This window comes from Pteropus medius, unplaced genomic scaffold (genome assembly GCF_902729225.1).
Source record: "Pteropus medius unplaced genomic scaffold, Ma_sr-lr_union100, whole genome shotgun sequence".
In the NCBI taxonomy this organism is placed as follows: Eukaryota; Metazoa; Chordata; class Mammalia; order Chiroptera; family Pteropodidae; genus Pteropus; species Pteropus medius.
Window position 1 is genome coordinate 35,415,062 of NW_024351730.1, and position 17,386 is coordinate 35,432,447.

The following is a 17,386-nucleotide window of genomic DNA, read 5'->3' on the forward strand; positions in this document are numbered from 1 at the left end:
CCTAGATTATACTTTCATAGCTAACACTTATCACATTTAGATTGCCAGATCCTGAATATTTTTAAGAGGCGAAAAGCTTAGAACTCTTTTGAAACTGTAGGGTTGTCCGTAGGTTGTATAACTTTTAGAATATTATCAATGGTATGTATTATATCAGAATTTTTATTGTAATTGATCCTAACTGCTTGTATTTATAAAACATTATGTTTTATAAAGGTTACTTAGATACCTAGAGGCAAATTGAAGACATTCTATAGTTTTGTTTTTTAATAAGTTCTGATATAATGCAAATTATTGGAAGCAAATAAACAATAACATATTTTAAAATAAATTTTCTTGTAAATTATGTCTTAAAAAGCTTATTATGTGTTCTCCTTAAGTGGTCATAAAAGGAGAGTTTTACATTCAAGTTTTTAAAACAATAACATTAGGTTCTAAATATTTTATGCAATAATAAAATAAGATTCATTTTATGGTGTTAGTTTGGTTCTGAAAGATTAATCAAATTTTCTACATCATGTGGATCTGAAGCAAGACATTGATATTTTTGTGGCGTATTGTCCTGATATTGAAGGGAAGAGGGAAGGCAACAAGTAACACTGGAAATAAAATTATTTTTAAAAATATAATTTCCATTTCTAAAATTGATGATTCTCATCTTATTGATTCTATTCACTGCAAATATGATTGTTGAAAAGAAATTTACTTGAAAAAAGAAAAAAGGTTCATAATAGGCAAATCATATTAAAGTTTGTGGCTTAAAAAAAGATTAACAGCAAAAATATAAAGAATAATGATTTTTTTCTGTGTATTTTTTCACTCAAAATACTTCAAATTAATTACAATATATAAAGTTAAAAAACGAATATGTCTAATAGGTAACTATGAAATATGCATCATAGTAACTAGTATCTAGAACATAAAAACGTCTAGTGTCTAAAATATATTTTAGATTATTGTCATCATCAGCCAAGACATTGACTAGAACAAATAATATAGTAAAATTCCTTCACATTTTTAAAAGGCTTTCATCTTTATAAATGAATTTGAAAGTAAATTTAGTAGCAATTTATTACAGAAGAATTGAATTTTAGCAATTTTAAAAGCTCTTCAATAGTGATAATTATCACAGTGACATAATGATTTCTCAGAGATCAAATTTTATTTGACTTTAATTTGCTTTACTTGTATAGCTTAAAATTTCTCAAATAAAATAACTTCTGTAGGGCAATGGATGAGAGAGTAGAAAAATTTTCCCGATCTTAACAAAAAGAAATGTGCAATAAGAAAACGTTGAATATAAAAGTCTGCAAACACATTAGAATTGATGTTGTTTATATGATGAATTACCTGGAAGACTAGAAAGAAGGAATTTTTGTTGTTTTTATTTTATTTATTTATTTATTTATTTAATATTTAGTTGATACCCATTAGACACAGGAAGACCAGTTAATCTGTGAGATTTTCTAGTTGAGAATTATTTCTGTAATGTCAGGAGACAATAAGAATTTTATTTCCATTTATATAAAATGTTTTTGATGATTCTATGCCTTCAACTTTCTGTCAGTTTTAGTGCTCTAGGAAAGAAAACCAATTATACTAATATAATCATAGCATTCTAAAATATATAATACAATTCAATGAATAATTATGAAGTAAAAAATATATACATGGGCACAAACAGATTTTCTGTATCTTTTTATGTGTATACATGCACATGGGACATTTTTAAACGGTAATTTTAATCTTTTTTTCATGAACTTTATTGTACTTTCGTCTTCACTTTCATTAATTCTAAATCTTTTCCTTAGTGAAATGATCTTTAAATCAGATTTTAAATTACATATGAAAACCAAAGTAGAGATTGGGGAAGAGAAATGTGTATGACAGTAATGGCATGGAGAATAGTTACTGAACATAAACATTAGGTCAACCTTATCTTTTTAAGGTTAAACAAGTACTTTCAAAGTCTGTATGAGCAGATATGCACTCATACAATATATACTTTCTCTAAAATTTTAAAGAACAAAATTATAACTTTTCTATGGAGTAGGAATCCTTGCTATTTAATCTCACTCCCTAATTTTGTAACTTAAGATTTTACTATTTCAGCTATAGTGAAAATAGATTAGATAAATACAAGTGCATTTTAAATTTACCCCTGTTAAAAGATGACGCAATATGGAGAAAAGAGCACTGGACTAGAAGTCAGATCTATACCTTCAAGCTGTGTGATACTTAGAAAATCAATTTAAGTTTGAGCTTCCTTATCTGTTAAATGGCACTGTTAAACTAGATGGACTATAATGATTTTTCTAGTACTATATTTGATTATTCTATTGATACGAGTATTGCATAAAATTGAGCAAGGTTTCGTAGATTCATTTATGAACAAGAAAGACAAGTACTGTTCGTATTTCCTTGGAACATGCTAGCCTCAAACATAGCTACTAAACAAACAACAGTTAATTATGTTATCCCACTGTTATTTCTAGGTTTAATGTCCTTATTGGAATATATTCTTTAGTAGTTATACAAGTTAGAATGCTTTCAGCTTCAAGTAAGAGAAAAACCTAACTTAAAGTTCATTAAACAGTCCAATACTATGATATCTTGTTTAACAAGAAATCTAGTAGTGAATCTCCAATGTTGGTTAATTCAGAGAAACAATGACATCAAAGAGGCAGGTCTACCCAATGTTTGCTCTTCAGTTTTCCCACAGCTGAGTCTCTTCTTATTTGCAGAGTACACCAGTAGTTCCAAGCAGTGCATCCAGTCAAAGAAACATCTAAAGAAAAGACAGATGTCTCTTCCCTATGTCTCTTTCTTACCAAGGAGGAAATATTTCCTTGAAGACCACAACCAGACTTCCTTTCATTTCCTGAAGACATAGGAGAGCCAACATTTGAACAAATTAGGAAGTTTTTTATTTTCTTGCTTTTGTTTTAAAGAGACAGGGAGGAAGTGTGAGTAGATAGTGGACAGGCAGCCAACACTGTCTGCCATAATGTTTTCTTTCTCTCAGAAATTACATCAAATGATTCTAGCGTTTTCATTTTTTGTACTTTTTCTCTGATGATACTATATGTTATGTCCACTTTTTCTTTTAAGACTTTGAACATATTTATAATAGCTGCTTAAAATTCTTGTCTGCTAACTCCAATATATAGGTCATTTCATAATGTCTATGAATTGTTTTTTCTGTTTCTTTGCATGTCCATTCATTTGAATATTTGCCAGACATTGTGGATACCATATTTTTGAGAGTCTGTATTTTATATTGCCTTACTTTAGAGAAAGAAGAATGTTGTTTTAGCAGGCAGTTAATTTGCAACTTGATCAGATTGATTTTTTGAAGCTTATTTAAAGTTTGGAACTCTCATGTCTCCCATCACTATGAGATCTTTGTAACTGGCAGATAATCTCATATCTGCATAGGCATAAACATTGCAGCTTCTGCTTTTACAGACCACATCCAGCTTAACAGTCTGAAACCACCGCATTGGCAACTTGTATAATTATTGCTTTTTTTAACTTTGTACTTTTGGCACCTGGACATTTTTCTCTTTCCCTCCTGCACTATAATATGTTTAAAAATAAATATGGTTATAATTTGTCCAATATTTCTCTGTATTTGGAACAGGAGATGGAATGTAAGTCAGCTCAGTCTAGTATATTCCCAGAGGCCTCCTCAGAGTTTTAACTGCATCTGTGATAAGTGCTACAAAGAAAGGCTTAGCAGAAAAAAGAGAAACCTGTGTATGTTTGAAGGGTAGGATACCAGATGCAAGGGAGGTTTCCCTGAAGAAATGATGTATTTAAAGGCACGATCTAAAGTATGTAAACAAGACTTTTCTATTCGGATAGAAAAACATATGCAAAGTTCCTGAGATAGAATAGAACTTGGAAGATTTCAGGGCCTGAATGAAGGCCAGTAAAATCATAACTCAAAAAACAAAGAGGCAGTTGTGAAATGAGGTATAGTGAGGCAGTTGCTAGATTATGGAGGATCTTCTTGGCTATGTTAAGATGTGTGGATTTTGTTTTTCCTTTCCCCATATTTTCCCTTTTTTTTTTCTGCCCAGCACTTCAAGTAGTGTGAAATTCTCTCACATGTAAATTTATATCTAAGTGTAAAGTGTTAACAGATTCTTATAACCACTGTACAACTGTGGAGAAATGGATGCCGGTTTTATCCCTTCCAGAAATATAGCTAAATATCTGATTATAAAACAATTTGAAGCATAAGTTTTTTTCCCCTAAAATGATACTTTCAGATAGACAATATGTTATGAAAGAAAATATGAGGAAAACAGATAGCTTATTTATCAACAATGGCTTTTTTGTAGTTAGCTCCTTTAAATTAAAGGGCAATTTTTATTGGGTTATGGGATGCCAGTTTATTAATACAGATTTATATCTATGCTTTAGAATTATTCAAGCTAAAATTTAATTGGCCATAAATAACCTGGCCCTTTTTGAAATGAGGTTTAAATACCAATAAGCTTCCCAAAGTAAAGTTTTTAAAAATTATTATTTTCTCCAAATCTACTTAATGAAGCTTCAGAAGGCAATTGTATGTACATGCTTATTTATTATGCTGGGCAAATAGAAATTACTTTTACTTTCCACTACTTGAAAATCTGGTTCAGAAATCATAGCCACATTATAAAGTGTAAATCTTTGAGATCCCTTATGACCATAAACATTTGCTATAATGGAAGGCGCCAGTACACTAAATAAGGGAAGAGCATTAGTCCTTTGTAACTAGCATGATCTTATATTTTGGCCATCATTTTGGGAAGTTTTCAAATTATTTAAAGAGTACATATGTATGGGAAGAAAATTTTCACTATTAAAATGATAGTACTAGTTATAACTAAATGAGAAAAAATTATGAAAATACTTTTATTTCCTCTTGTGAGGAAAAATCCTTTAATCGCTTTATAGTTTATATATATATATGTATATGTATATATGTTATAGTATGTATATATGTATGTATGTATGTGTGTGTATGTAAGTGTGTGTGTGTGTATGTGTGCATGTGTGTGTGTGTATTTCCATTTAACTTGTCTGCCATACCGAAAATACAATTGCAGCAAACCTTTTAAACTGGCTCAGTAGAAAAATCCTTTCACAAAGAATAGTAACAAAAGTACAGAGCCAATTCACCATAGTAGTTTAAATTATACGTTTTAAGTACCAGTTGAAACTCTCAAGTTTTTTAAGTTGAAACTTTCAAGAATACATTTATGGTAATGTTTATGAGTTTTGCTTTTAATCATATTCAAAACCTTCATTATTTTGGTACGTATGGACTGAGAAAGACCCATAAGCCTCAATTCGAATTTATCTAAATGTTACTAAATTTTAAAATTATGAAGATTTGGTCAGCATCATAAGCAACAATGCCAGTGTAAATATTACTGAGCAATTCTACTGAAGATTCGTGGAGCTGAAACAAAGAGGGTGAATAAGTGAGCTCAGTGGAGATTACATTGTCATTGTCTTTGTTTTTGTTTGCATTAGTTATGGTGATTAATGAACTACTGTGTCAGGCCTCAGTATCTTACCTTTTTTTTTTCTTGCCACCTTAAGGGGCTATCTTTTTTGATACAAAGAACATTTGTTCAGTTTCTTGAAACTATAATATTCAGAGATTTGGCAGACAGTGAAACATTTCCCAAAGTGTATGAATTATGTTATCTGGTGAGTCCTGGTAATGCATGAACAAGAAAGAACCTGAACATAACTCTGCCTTCCAGGCTAAAGGAAACTATGGCTCCATTTTTGAGATTTTTCTCCTTGTCAACTTTAGTGCTGTGTTGTTTTTTTGGGGGGTGGGGTAGGGGAGAGTTAATTTACCCAGAGACATGGGTATTTGGGGCCCAATAAAAGTCTACTGTTAAAAGCACAGCCATTCAAAATATTTAACAATTGTAAACCCCAGGCACTAATCAATCAGAAGTACAGTGATCCCACATTTAGAACAGGGTGGCTGCTCTGGCCTCTGCAGCTGATCCCTGTTTAACAGCCCATTTCACTGCATCGACCTAGTATAAAATGGTTTTGATTACTGTGGTCTTATAGCTGACTCTTTTTCTTGTAGAAGTAAAATGTTTCGAGATAGATTCGTATTACACGTGAAAGAATATTAGTTGTTATTTTTTTGGTATGAACTACTAAGAAGTTAAAAATTCTGGTGAGCCTCTTGAGGTCAGTGACCCAATCTTACTAATCTCTGCAGCTTCAATGACTATTGTGAAAATATGCTATCATTCTGTCTTATTGAAATTAAAAGTAGATTCAAACGTTTGAAGATAAAACAAATGGCTAATTTTATCTTTTGATTGTATTTCTGTATGTAGCGTATTCTTAACTTTCTGAAAATGGCAGCGATCCTTAGATTTGTAAATGTTAAAAGATAATTCTCAGGAACTCAATAAATTCCTGAAATTAGTCATAAAACTTCATACTAGTATGGTTTTTGGAAGCTTTGTCAGTCTTCACTGATATTTAGATTTATGATTGGACAAATAGATTCAAAGAAACAGCAGTCTAACTAAAAGGAATAATAAAATGTTAGCTTAATTAAGAGTGGTGGGAAATTTCAAACTATTATAGAGTGTATTATAGTGTGGCAGCCCTTTAATATATAACAGTTCAACTTGGAGAAAAACTTTTGTGCACAGTTGTTTTTATAGATTATTACAAAGAATTATGTTTTATTCATTCATTCATTAATGTATTTATTCAACTTTAATGTACTTTATTTACTGAGTCAGCCTACAATATGCCAGACATAAGGCTAGTTCACAACTTAAACCTGAAAAATCATTCAAAATTTTATTAAAATTAAAATACTGTTCCACATACTGTGATTTCTAGTTTTTATATTCTACTTTCTTCTTATTGGTCTTAGAGAGAATACCATAGAAGACACTAAAATAAAATATAAATCTTTAAAAATGATTGTATAAGTCATAGTAATCAGAAAAGAAAAGTAAATAAATGGCATCCGAGTTGGAAAGAAAAGAAGTAAAACTGTCATTATTTTCAGATGATGTGATACTATATAGAGAGAACACTAAAGAGTCTACCAAAAAACTGTTAGAACTGATAAATGAATTCAGTAAAGTACCAGGATACAAATTAATATTTAGAAATCGGGTGCATTTTTAGACCAATAACAAACTATTAAAAAGAGAAATTAAGAAAACAATCTCATTTACAATTACATCAAAAAAATAAATAAATAAATAAAATGCCTAGGAATAAATTTAACCAAGGAGGTAAAAGACTGCACTCAAAAGAAATTCAAGATAAATGGAAGTATATACTATGCTTATGGATAAGAAGAATTAACATGGTTAAAATATCAATACTACACAAAGCAATCTATAGATTCAATGCAATCCCCATCAAAATACCAATTGCATTTTTCACAGAACTAGAACAAATAATTCTAAAATTTATATAGAACCACAAAAGACCCCAAATAGCCAAAGCAGTCTTGAGAAGGAAGATCAAAGTTGCAATAACACCCTACTTGATATCAAACTACACTATGCAGCGGTAGGAATCAAAACAGCAAATCAAAACAGCATGGTACTGGCATAAAACATAAATAATGGAACAGAATAAAGAGCCCAGAAATAAAACCATGCCTATATGGTCAATTAATCTATGAAAAAAGAGGCAAGAATATACAATGGAGTAAAGATAGTCTCTTCAATAAATGGTGTTGGGAAAACTGGACAGCTACATGCCAAAATATGAAACTAGACCTCTTTCGTGCACCATATACAACATGGACTAAAGACTTAAATGTAAGACCTGAAACCATAAAAGACCTAGAAGAAAACCAAGGCAGTAAACTCTCTGACATTGCTTTTAGTAATTTTTTTTTGGATATGTCTCTTTGGGCAAGGGGAAAAAAAGAAAAAAAAGGCCATGTCAATCTAAAAAGTTTTTGCACAGCGAAGGAAAACATCAACGAAATGAAAAAGCAACCTGCTGAATGGGAGAAGATATTTACCAACGGCACATCCAATAAGGGGTTAACATCGAAAACATATAAAGAACTCTTACAACTTAACACCAAAAAAGACAAAAAATTCAATTAAAAAATGGGCGGAGAACCTGAATAGAAGCTTGTACAAAGAGGGCATACGCATGGTAGATAGGCATATTAAAAGATGCTCAACTTCACTAATTATCAGAGAAGTGCAAATTAAAACCACAATGAGATATCACCTCACAGCTGTCAGAATGGCTGTCATCAATAAATGAACAAACAAGAGTTGGCAAGGATGTGGTGAACAGGGACCCTCATGCACTGTTGGTGAGATTGCAAATTGGTGCAGCCACTATGGAAAACAGTATAGAGGTTCCTCAAAAAATTAAAAAATAGAATTACCTTATGATCCTGCAGTCTCACTTCTGAATATTTGTCTGAAGAAATACAAAACACTAATTTGAAAAGATATGTGCAGTCCTATGTTTTTTACAGCATTATTTATGATAACCAATATATGGAAGCAACCTAAGTGTTCATCGATAGATGATTGGATAAAGAAGAGGTGATACATATATACAATGGAATATTACTCAGACATTAAAAAGAATGAAATCTTACCATTTGCAACAACATGGATAGACCCAGAAGGTAGCATGCTAAGTGAAATAAGTCAGAGAAAGAAAAATACCATATGATTTCACTTATATGTGGAATCTAAAAAACAAATAAACAAAATAAAAACAAACTCATAGATACAGAGAACAAACTGATGATTGCCAGGTGGGAGCGGGTGGGAGGCTGAGTGAAAAAGATGAAGGGATTGAGAAGTACATTAGCAGTTGTAAAATAATCATGGCAATATAAAGTACAGCATAGGGAATGTAGTCAATAATATTGTAATGACTTTGTATGGTGTCAGATGGGTTCTATACTTATAGGGGATCACTTTATAAGTTATATAAGTGTCTAACCACTATGCTGTACACCTGAAACTAATATAATATTAAATGTAAACTGTAACTAAAAAAAAATTTTAATTTAAAGGAAAAATAATGTATAGGTCACTACAAGTTGAGTATAATTAAAATGAATCAGTTATATTAGATGAAATATATTCAAAAAGTGTGAATATAGAAATGATTCTTTGTATGATCATAGAATGTTTTTGTTTTATCAATTTTGGTTTTTGTTTATTCGATTGCTTGTTTTTCACAGGAGATACAGAATCACGTAGTGATTTAGAGCTCAAGTGTACTGCCTGTGTTCAATTCTAAGCTCTGTCTCTTGTTTGCTATTGTGACCATCAGCATGTTACTACCTTTTCTGAGATTTAAGTCTATAAATCATGAAATGGGGATTATAATAGCACCTACCTCAAAGAGTATTAAGTGGTTTAACATATGTAAGTTCTTACAACATTACCTGAGATATATACATATATATGTGCATATATATGTGTGTATGTATATATAATGTATGTACATACACACATAAACACATGCAAATGTTATGTAATTAGTAGGAAAAGAAAAATCTTATTTTGCAAGAGTGTTTAGGTTCGTTTATCCCCGGTCTACTTCTTACTATTTATTTAATTCTGAGAAAAGTTACTTATTTGAGCCTCAGTTTTTTTTATGTGTAAAGTTAAGATATTCATTATGTCTACCTCTTGATCTTGTTCAGGTTTGAATGAATTAACACACATGAAATGGTTGGGACAGTACTTGGCACACAGTTAGCTCTCAGAAAATATTAGTTATGACTTCTTTTTATTATTTTATTATAGATACCAAGTGGGGATAGGAAATACTATCTTATCACTTGAAAGGGCAATGACAATCAATGATTACACCGGTGAAGACAAGTAAACATTTGAGTATGATCCAAAAATGTGTTTTCTTTACTAATTAACATACTTTTTAAATTAAATTATACTATTTGTAAATAATCAACTTTGGATAAAATTAACTGAGGATATATTTTTTTATTTGCACCTTTGCTTGACTTTGATGGCAAGTTCCAAGGCAACTTTCGATGTTTTTTTTTTCCTCAATTTAAGTAGCTAAGCAACCTTGTCATATAATTCAAGAAATAACATACATAAAAGCTGTTGAAATAGAGCATAAGTCATAAACTATTTTTTGTAGCTATCCTGATCTATGTTATAATATTAATTGATATTACTATATAAACCTCTTTGTTTTAAGGACTAGAGACAAATTTAAACAAACTCATTTAAAAAGGCTATTTTCATAGGCTTCTCTTTTCATATAGTTTTTATATTTACCTGATCTACAGATTTGGTAAACTATCAATCTTAATATTTTTTTTTTACATATATTTCAATATAAGCCATGTTAAATGATTATCAAATGAATTATTTTTCTAATACTATTTGATTATCAAGTAGAACAAAATAAATGTGAGTATGTCTTTTTCTACACATTTCTATGCTAAAAAATTAACTATTGTTTGATAAGAATGCTAATTACATATGGAGTTATACATCTTTTATTTATTTCACTATTTTCACATAAAAGCCTATGCATACTAGTCTTTCTTAATCCCTCAAATAATTAATTGTTGGTTGCTTTTAAAATAATAATTACCAAAATTGGTTTATTAATTTTTTTCTTTCCGGTTATTTTTAAGCATCTTTAGAAAAACTTTCATAGGAAATTTATCTTTCAGTGATTTCTGTTGACTTTCAACATTTTTAAAAGGAAATTGTAGTTAGGGAAAAAAATCATTTTTTCTAACAGTGATTGTCATTGAATCTTACCACCATTGACCTTAAAAATAAAACAGCCAGTTACTTTACCAGCAAAAAGAATGAACTTATTCAGGAAGACAGGGAATTACAATTCCGGACAAGCATTGTGTAGAAAAACTACTGACAAGTCTAGCAAACAAAGGAGAGGAACATCACTTACAGAGAAAAAGAGGAAGTTAGGAGCGGGTGCTTGAACAAATGTCATAGGAAAGTGAGTATTTAGAGTAATGATGACTTCCAATTGGCTGAGTTGTGAGAGTTCCCATTGGCTGGGCTTGTTGCTAACAGGAAGAAATCTTCCTCCTACGGAAGTAATAGAGACACTTCTTGTTGGTAATGCAAGGTACCTCTTCCTGTTGGGGTCTGTACTTGATGCTTCTTCTGATGTGTAATTGACCTCACAGGGTAGTGTGTGAAAACTCTGGCCTCTCTGACTTCATTTTAAAGGAGGTTTCCTTTATTCAGTTTCACACCACCAAATATACAATTGACTCATTTCATAATCTTCACGAGAAATCTCAAATTCTCAAAAACTAATATAAGCAAATGTGAAGATGACAAGAAAATATTTTCTAGCTTACTACTGACATTGATCAACAACTTTGAAAATACTGCTCTGAATATACTACATTGTAATTTTGTTTATTATTTTTTTTTTTTATTAGGAACCTTTCCCTGAAATTAACAAAAGACATTGATCAGGAAGCCAGGTGTTCCCATATAAACAGAATTCCCAGCAGTCCATCTGCAGATTGGCCTCTGCAAGGTTTGGAAGAAAATGGAGGCATAGATTCTCTACCATTCAGACTGATGTTGCAGGACTGCACGGCTGTTAAGACGTTATTGTTAAAGATGAAGAGAGTTCTGCAAGAGGTAATGGTTTACTCTAAGATTAATGTCTTTCAGTGTTGATAGAGAAGTCTGTAGAAATGGTTAGTCCTTGCTTCTGTCACTAATTAACTGCATGACACTGGGCAGGGGTCAGGTATATTCTAGGAGCTTAGCTTTTCTCATATGTTAAATGAAGGATTTGGAGTTCTGGTTTATAAGATACTCTTCGGCTCTAAAATTCTAATATTTTATGAAGAAATCGAGAAAGAATAATTGACACCAAACCTAGGAAAAATCAGGTAAAGAAAAAAAGTCATCGGCTGCTATGTTTATTTGTTATTATAAAGCTATTGAGAGATATGAACTTCACTTTAAAGATACTGAGGCTTTATTTATATGATACAATAAAAGTAGTTTAGTCATTTCGTCCTAATAAAATCAGTCCACTAAAGTCTAATCTGAATGTTTGGTTGATTTTTCCTATTGAATACATTGCCCTACCACAGCCTATGGTCATTTAGATAATGAGCTAGTCAGGAAAATATATAATGAATTCTTCACCTTTATGCTCAAGAATCAGTTATTTTTTAGATTTATTATAGTTTTATTTTTATAATTATAACAGTTATTTTCTTCAAGGAATTTCTTTAAACAGTGTATACATTAAAATTCAGGATAATAGTCTGGGATTTCTGACTCAAAATTCAGTGACATTTTATTTTCTATTATCGTTCATTTGATTTGTTTATTGGTAGGGGATATTAATAAATAGTATGAGAACAGAAAAATGTAACTATTAAGAATGAGTAGTGTTATGCTTAATCTTACAATGATGATCACTGATATTTGCTTTTCTAACACTTTCATGATAATAATAATAATAATAATAATAATAATGCTAGCAGCTACCACTAGAGGCCAGAGTAGAATCAGGAAGAGAAAAAGATCTTTAAGAGAAAGGATTGCTATAGACTATTGGGGGCATCCACTCATGTGTTTTTATCAGCTATTAAAACAGAAACTGGAAAAGATCTTTACATCTTACATCAGTTTATGTTGCTGAGGTAGTATTATGCCACAGAAATTGGCAAACAAAATAAATTAGGGCTTTTAATTTTTGGTTTGTTAATATTTACTAACATACCACTATAAGAATATTGTCTCTACATTGATAACATAAGTGTTTTCCTGCATTTGTGGAATCTCCCTGACCTTTGGCTTAACATGCCACCTGAACTTCTTTCAACAAGGCAAACTTAATAACAGCTGTTATATTAAAAGATATTAATCTTAAAGTCAGTAACATTCAATACTCAGGTTTCTACCTCTCTCTTTGGCCTGGATTTAAAAAAAAATTAATACAAGCAAAGGGAAATAGAAGAACTAACAGGAAGAGCCAGGAGGCTTTCTTGGGGTACTTAATTTTGTAATTTAAAGATACTCAGTGATATTCACTATAGAGTCAATGTTCAGAATATATTGAGATTGTCTGTATACTTCCATCTGTTTCTTCATTAAAAAGTTTTTGAAGAAACTGAAGAGAATCGATTTTTAAAGCTGATGTATAATGAGCAATAATTACATCTGTTAAAGCTTGTTCAGAGAGCAGGAGATCTTATTCTTTATGGTCAACAAGAAAAGTAATATTATTATATGGTTAGCAGTAACAACTGTTATAATAGATGCCTTTAAAGAAAATAATTTATTGAAATGTTTTCTCAACCAGACATTTTCAAATGGCAATTAACATTTATTTGCTATATTTAATTACCAACTATTCATTTCAGACTAACAATACCTTTTTAATATTGTTTTTGTTCTTATGAACTTATTTTTATGATATATCGTAGTCTGACTTTCGTACACAGATTATTATTAACTGCAGAAGATCCATTATTTGATTTTTAAGATTAAAGAAAGTAATGAGTTTAATATATCATACTAGAAATTGCTCTTATTTGACATTTTCCTTAATGGTGCTCAGTTGACATTTTAGATTTTAATTTTGAGGTGGGTCAAGTATGAATAATCTGACTGGAATCTCACACTCCTAATTTTGTCCCCCTTCTTTGAAGATCAGTTGCTATTATTAAGACACACATGCATATTCCCAACAATCCCAAACATCAACTCCTTTACTTAAAAACACAAAAACAAAACAAAATATTAAACTGACTTTGGGACCTTAGAAATGCTACTGTCACTTTATTCTTAGTGTTAGTGATAAAAGAAGTGATGATAGCAAAGGAGAATTATGTAAAATTTTCTTCTTTTGTTAATTTTTTTACATGATTCCAGAGATAGTTTCTGTTATATTTAGGTGTTTTTTGTTTGTTTGTTTGTTTTTGTTTGCTTGCTTGTTTGTTTTTTTAGTACTCTTTTAATCACTCTTTTAAAAATTTGTTTGTACTATATGGAAAATGACCAAGAAGGCTACAGGGAAGAGATTTCAGGTCTGATTAGTAGTGTAGTTTCTGGTAAGATAACAGCTAATAAGAGTATTTTATCCAGTGTTGCTTATAATCTCCCCTCTCCTGAGCACCCATGTCTTTTATAATTTATATTTAACAAATGAATGCTGAGAATATACCTAGCAAATTTCCTTAATCATGAGATATTTGAAAAGTTCTATAAACGTTAAATCAAAACATGTTGATGTAATGAGGTGAATCTATTTTAACAATGTAACTAGATTAATGAAAATCAGAGAACTATTTATTTGAGAATCAGTATAATTACAAGCCCATTGTTGATGTAAGAAATGTTCAAACCTGTAGAAAATTTTATGAGAATTTATTTGAGCCCAACTGATGACATGCTGGGAAGCAAGACCTAAAATGCTTGGGGAAATGACAGTTTTGCTGTTTCTTTTAAACGTTTGGAATCAAGGAGGGAATGTAAGGAAAATTACATGAAGGTGAGGGAAAGCAAGGTACAGGATAGTTAACTGTCAGTGCTCCCTTGAGGGTGGTTATGCCTTCTAGGGGTCCACAAAAGAGGATCACTCTGGCATTTCAAAGGTATGTTAACCCAGATGCACAAGAATGATAGACAAGGCTTGCTTAAAAACTTTTTCGTAAAGAAGTTATAGGCCTGGGGTGAGACTGCCCACTATGACCTGTCCAGTTAAGAATTTATTATCAGATTCCCCTGTGAGGTTACTTTCAGTTAGATTTATTACAGAGCCCCTTTTTGTCCACACCATATGGTTGATATAAATATTTGCATTTGCCATTGATTAAAGAGCTTTCACTAATTTTTATTTTTCTCTTCTCAACAACCTAGAGATAATTTTATTATTATCTGTAAAAAATAATTGAAAATATTCAAGGATCATTTTCAGAGTGAGCTGCTTTTTAAAAAATGTTTATTTTTAACTATAATTCACAAACATATGACAGAATTTTGAGTATTTTGAACCTTATCCTTCGTCATTGCTTGATAGAAATTTTTTAAATGACTTTTTTTTAGCATATTTCAATAAATGATTCCAAGAACTGTAATAATAAATTTATAACTGACATTTTCCTATCCACATACTTCAAAAACATGTTAAAAGCCTATAGAATAGAAACTTCAGCAATAGATAATTACAGAAAGAAAAAGCAACAGCAACAGCGGAGAGTCATAAAGTAAGGAAATTTACCAAGAGCAAGCAATTATCTATGTAGAAGTAGATAACAATTTAATTATTAGACTTCTTTTTAATCCTATCTTTTGAAAATAACAACATTCAAGTTTCTGCTACCTGCTTTATGTTTGTCTGTTTTTGCTTGCACAAAAAATATGTTTAAAGTAATAATTGGAAAAAAGATATACTATGAAAGCTGCAAATGCAAGAAAACTAGAGTGGCTATGCTCATATCAGATAGCTGTAAAGATATGACACACTACCAGAATTAAAAAGCTATATTTCATAATGATGAAAGAGTCAGATCATCAAGAAGACAGAACAATTATACATGCGGACGGCCTATTTATGAAACTTGTAAATACATGATGCAAAATCTGAAATCTGACAAATTAAATAAAATAAACAAATTCACATAGTTAAATATTTTAACTCCTTTCTCTCAGTAATTGATATAACAACTAAACAAAACCAGAAAAGTTCCAAAAGCTTTGAACACCATTATCAACTTCTTTAACCTAACTGACATTTATAGAATTCTACAGTTAACAACAGAATTTTACATTCTTTTCAAGTGCATGTGGAAGAAACATCACTAAGAGAAAGTATGTGCTGAATCTTTAAAAAATGTCTCAATAAATTTGAAAGGTAGACATCTATGGAATATGTTTTTTTAGGACAATGGAATTAAATCAGGGATCAAGAATGATAAAATAACTAGAAAAACAGATATATCTGGAAATTAAACAAACTTCTATATATTTCGTGGATTAATTTAGAAACCTTATTGGAAAATTTAAAATGTTTTAAAGGAAATAATTAAAATAATAGTACAATAAATCAAAATTTGTGGAATATTCGTGTCGAAAACATGCTTGGAGGGAAATCTATAGCTTTAAAAGTTTAAGCTTAAGGTAAGAAAGCACTGTAATTGATTTTTAAAAAGTGTACCAAAAAGATTACAGAAAAAATAAGGACTCAAATTCAGATTACTAATATTAGCAATAAATATCAGCAGTGGATTGAGGGAAGAATAATCACTACAAATCTTAAAGACATTAAAAGGATAATAAGGAGATATTATAAACAGCAGTATGGCAATAAATATGATGATATAGATGAAAGGCAAAGCACAAATCCCTTGAAAAATACAACTTTCCAAAGTGACAAAAGAAGAAATTAAATCAATTTCTATTAAAGAAATATATTTTATTATTAAATAAATAAAAAAAAAATTCCCATAAAGAAAAATCTAAGCCTAGGAGGTTTCACTGGTAAATTCTTTCAAATGCACAGACAATAGATTAGTGGTGACCAGAGCGAAGAGGGAGAGAGGGAAAGTATATAGGGATAAAAGGGGTCTAATATTTGGAAGGATATCTAATTCTGGGTGGTGAACACATAATGCAAAATATATGCAACTTACTTTTGAATGATACACTTGAAACTTAATTGATTTTGTTAATGTCACCCCAGTAATTTTTAATAAAAAAAGTTCTATAAAATATCTAAGGAAAACTTAAGACTAATATTATGCAAAATAAATCAGGAAATAGAGAAACACAGTATGTTTCTCAGCTTATTTGATGTGGCCAGCATAAGCCTATTATAAAAATCGGTCAAAATTTTTTGAGTAAAAGGAAATTACAGAAAAAATTCTATTATAAATATAGATGCAAATGTCTTTTAAAAAATAGTAAATAAAATTCATCAATATATACATATCGCAGGAGTACAATGTTTAGCATTCAAAAACCAATTTAGCATCTTAGTAAACTAAAAGAAAAATATTTACATGATAGTGTTAGTAGTTGAAGAAAACACATTTGAAAAAAAATTAACATCATTTTATGGTAAAAAAAAACAACAGACTAAACTAAACACACTACTCTAGAGAAAACTTCTATTCCTATGGCCAATGTTTATACTTAATTGTGTAAAACTGAAGCTTCTTCCTGATATTATTAACAAGGCAAGAATGTCCAATCTCATCACTTTTAAAGAGTATTGGCTGAAGGTCCTAGCTAGAAATGTCAAGAACAATCATAAAAAACATAAATTTTGGAAAGGAAAGGTAAAACTACCTCTATCAGCAGGTAACATGTTTGTTTATATAGATATCTCTAAG

General features: G+C 30.4%; 1 protein-coding gene across 2 annotated transcripts in view; it reads left to right on the forward strand.

Moving 5' to 3' along the window:
- The window catches only part of CCSER1 (coiled-coil serine rich protein 1), a 1,118,997-nt gene that overhangs the window by 390,899 nt on the left and 710,712 nt on the right, over window positions 1-17,386 (forward strand). For both annotated transcript variants that reach the window (XM_039845718.1, XM_039845719.1), the window contains exon 6: window positions 11,462-11,669. In XM_039845718.1, coding sequence (XP_039701652.1) covers window positions 11,462-11,669 — 208 coding nt within the window. The remainder of the gene's footprint in view (window positions 1-11,461; window positions 11,670-17,386) is intronic.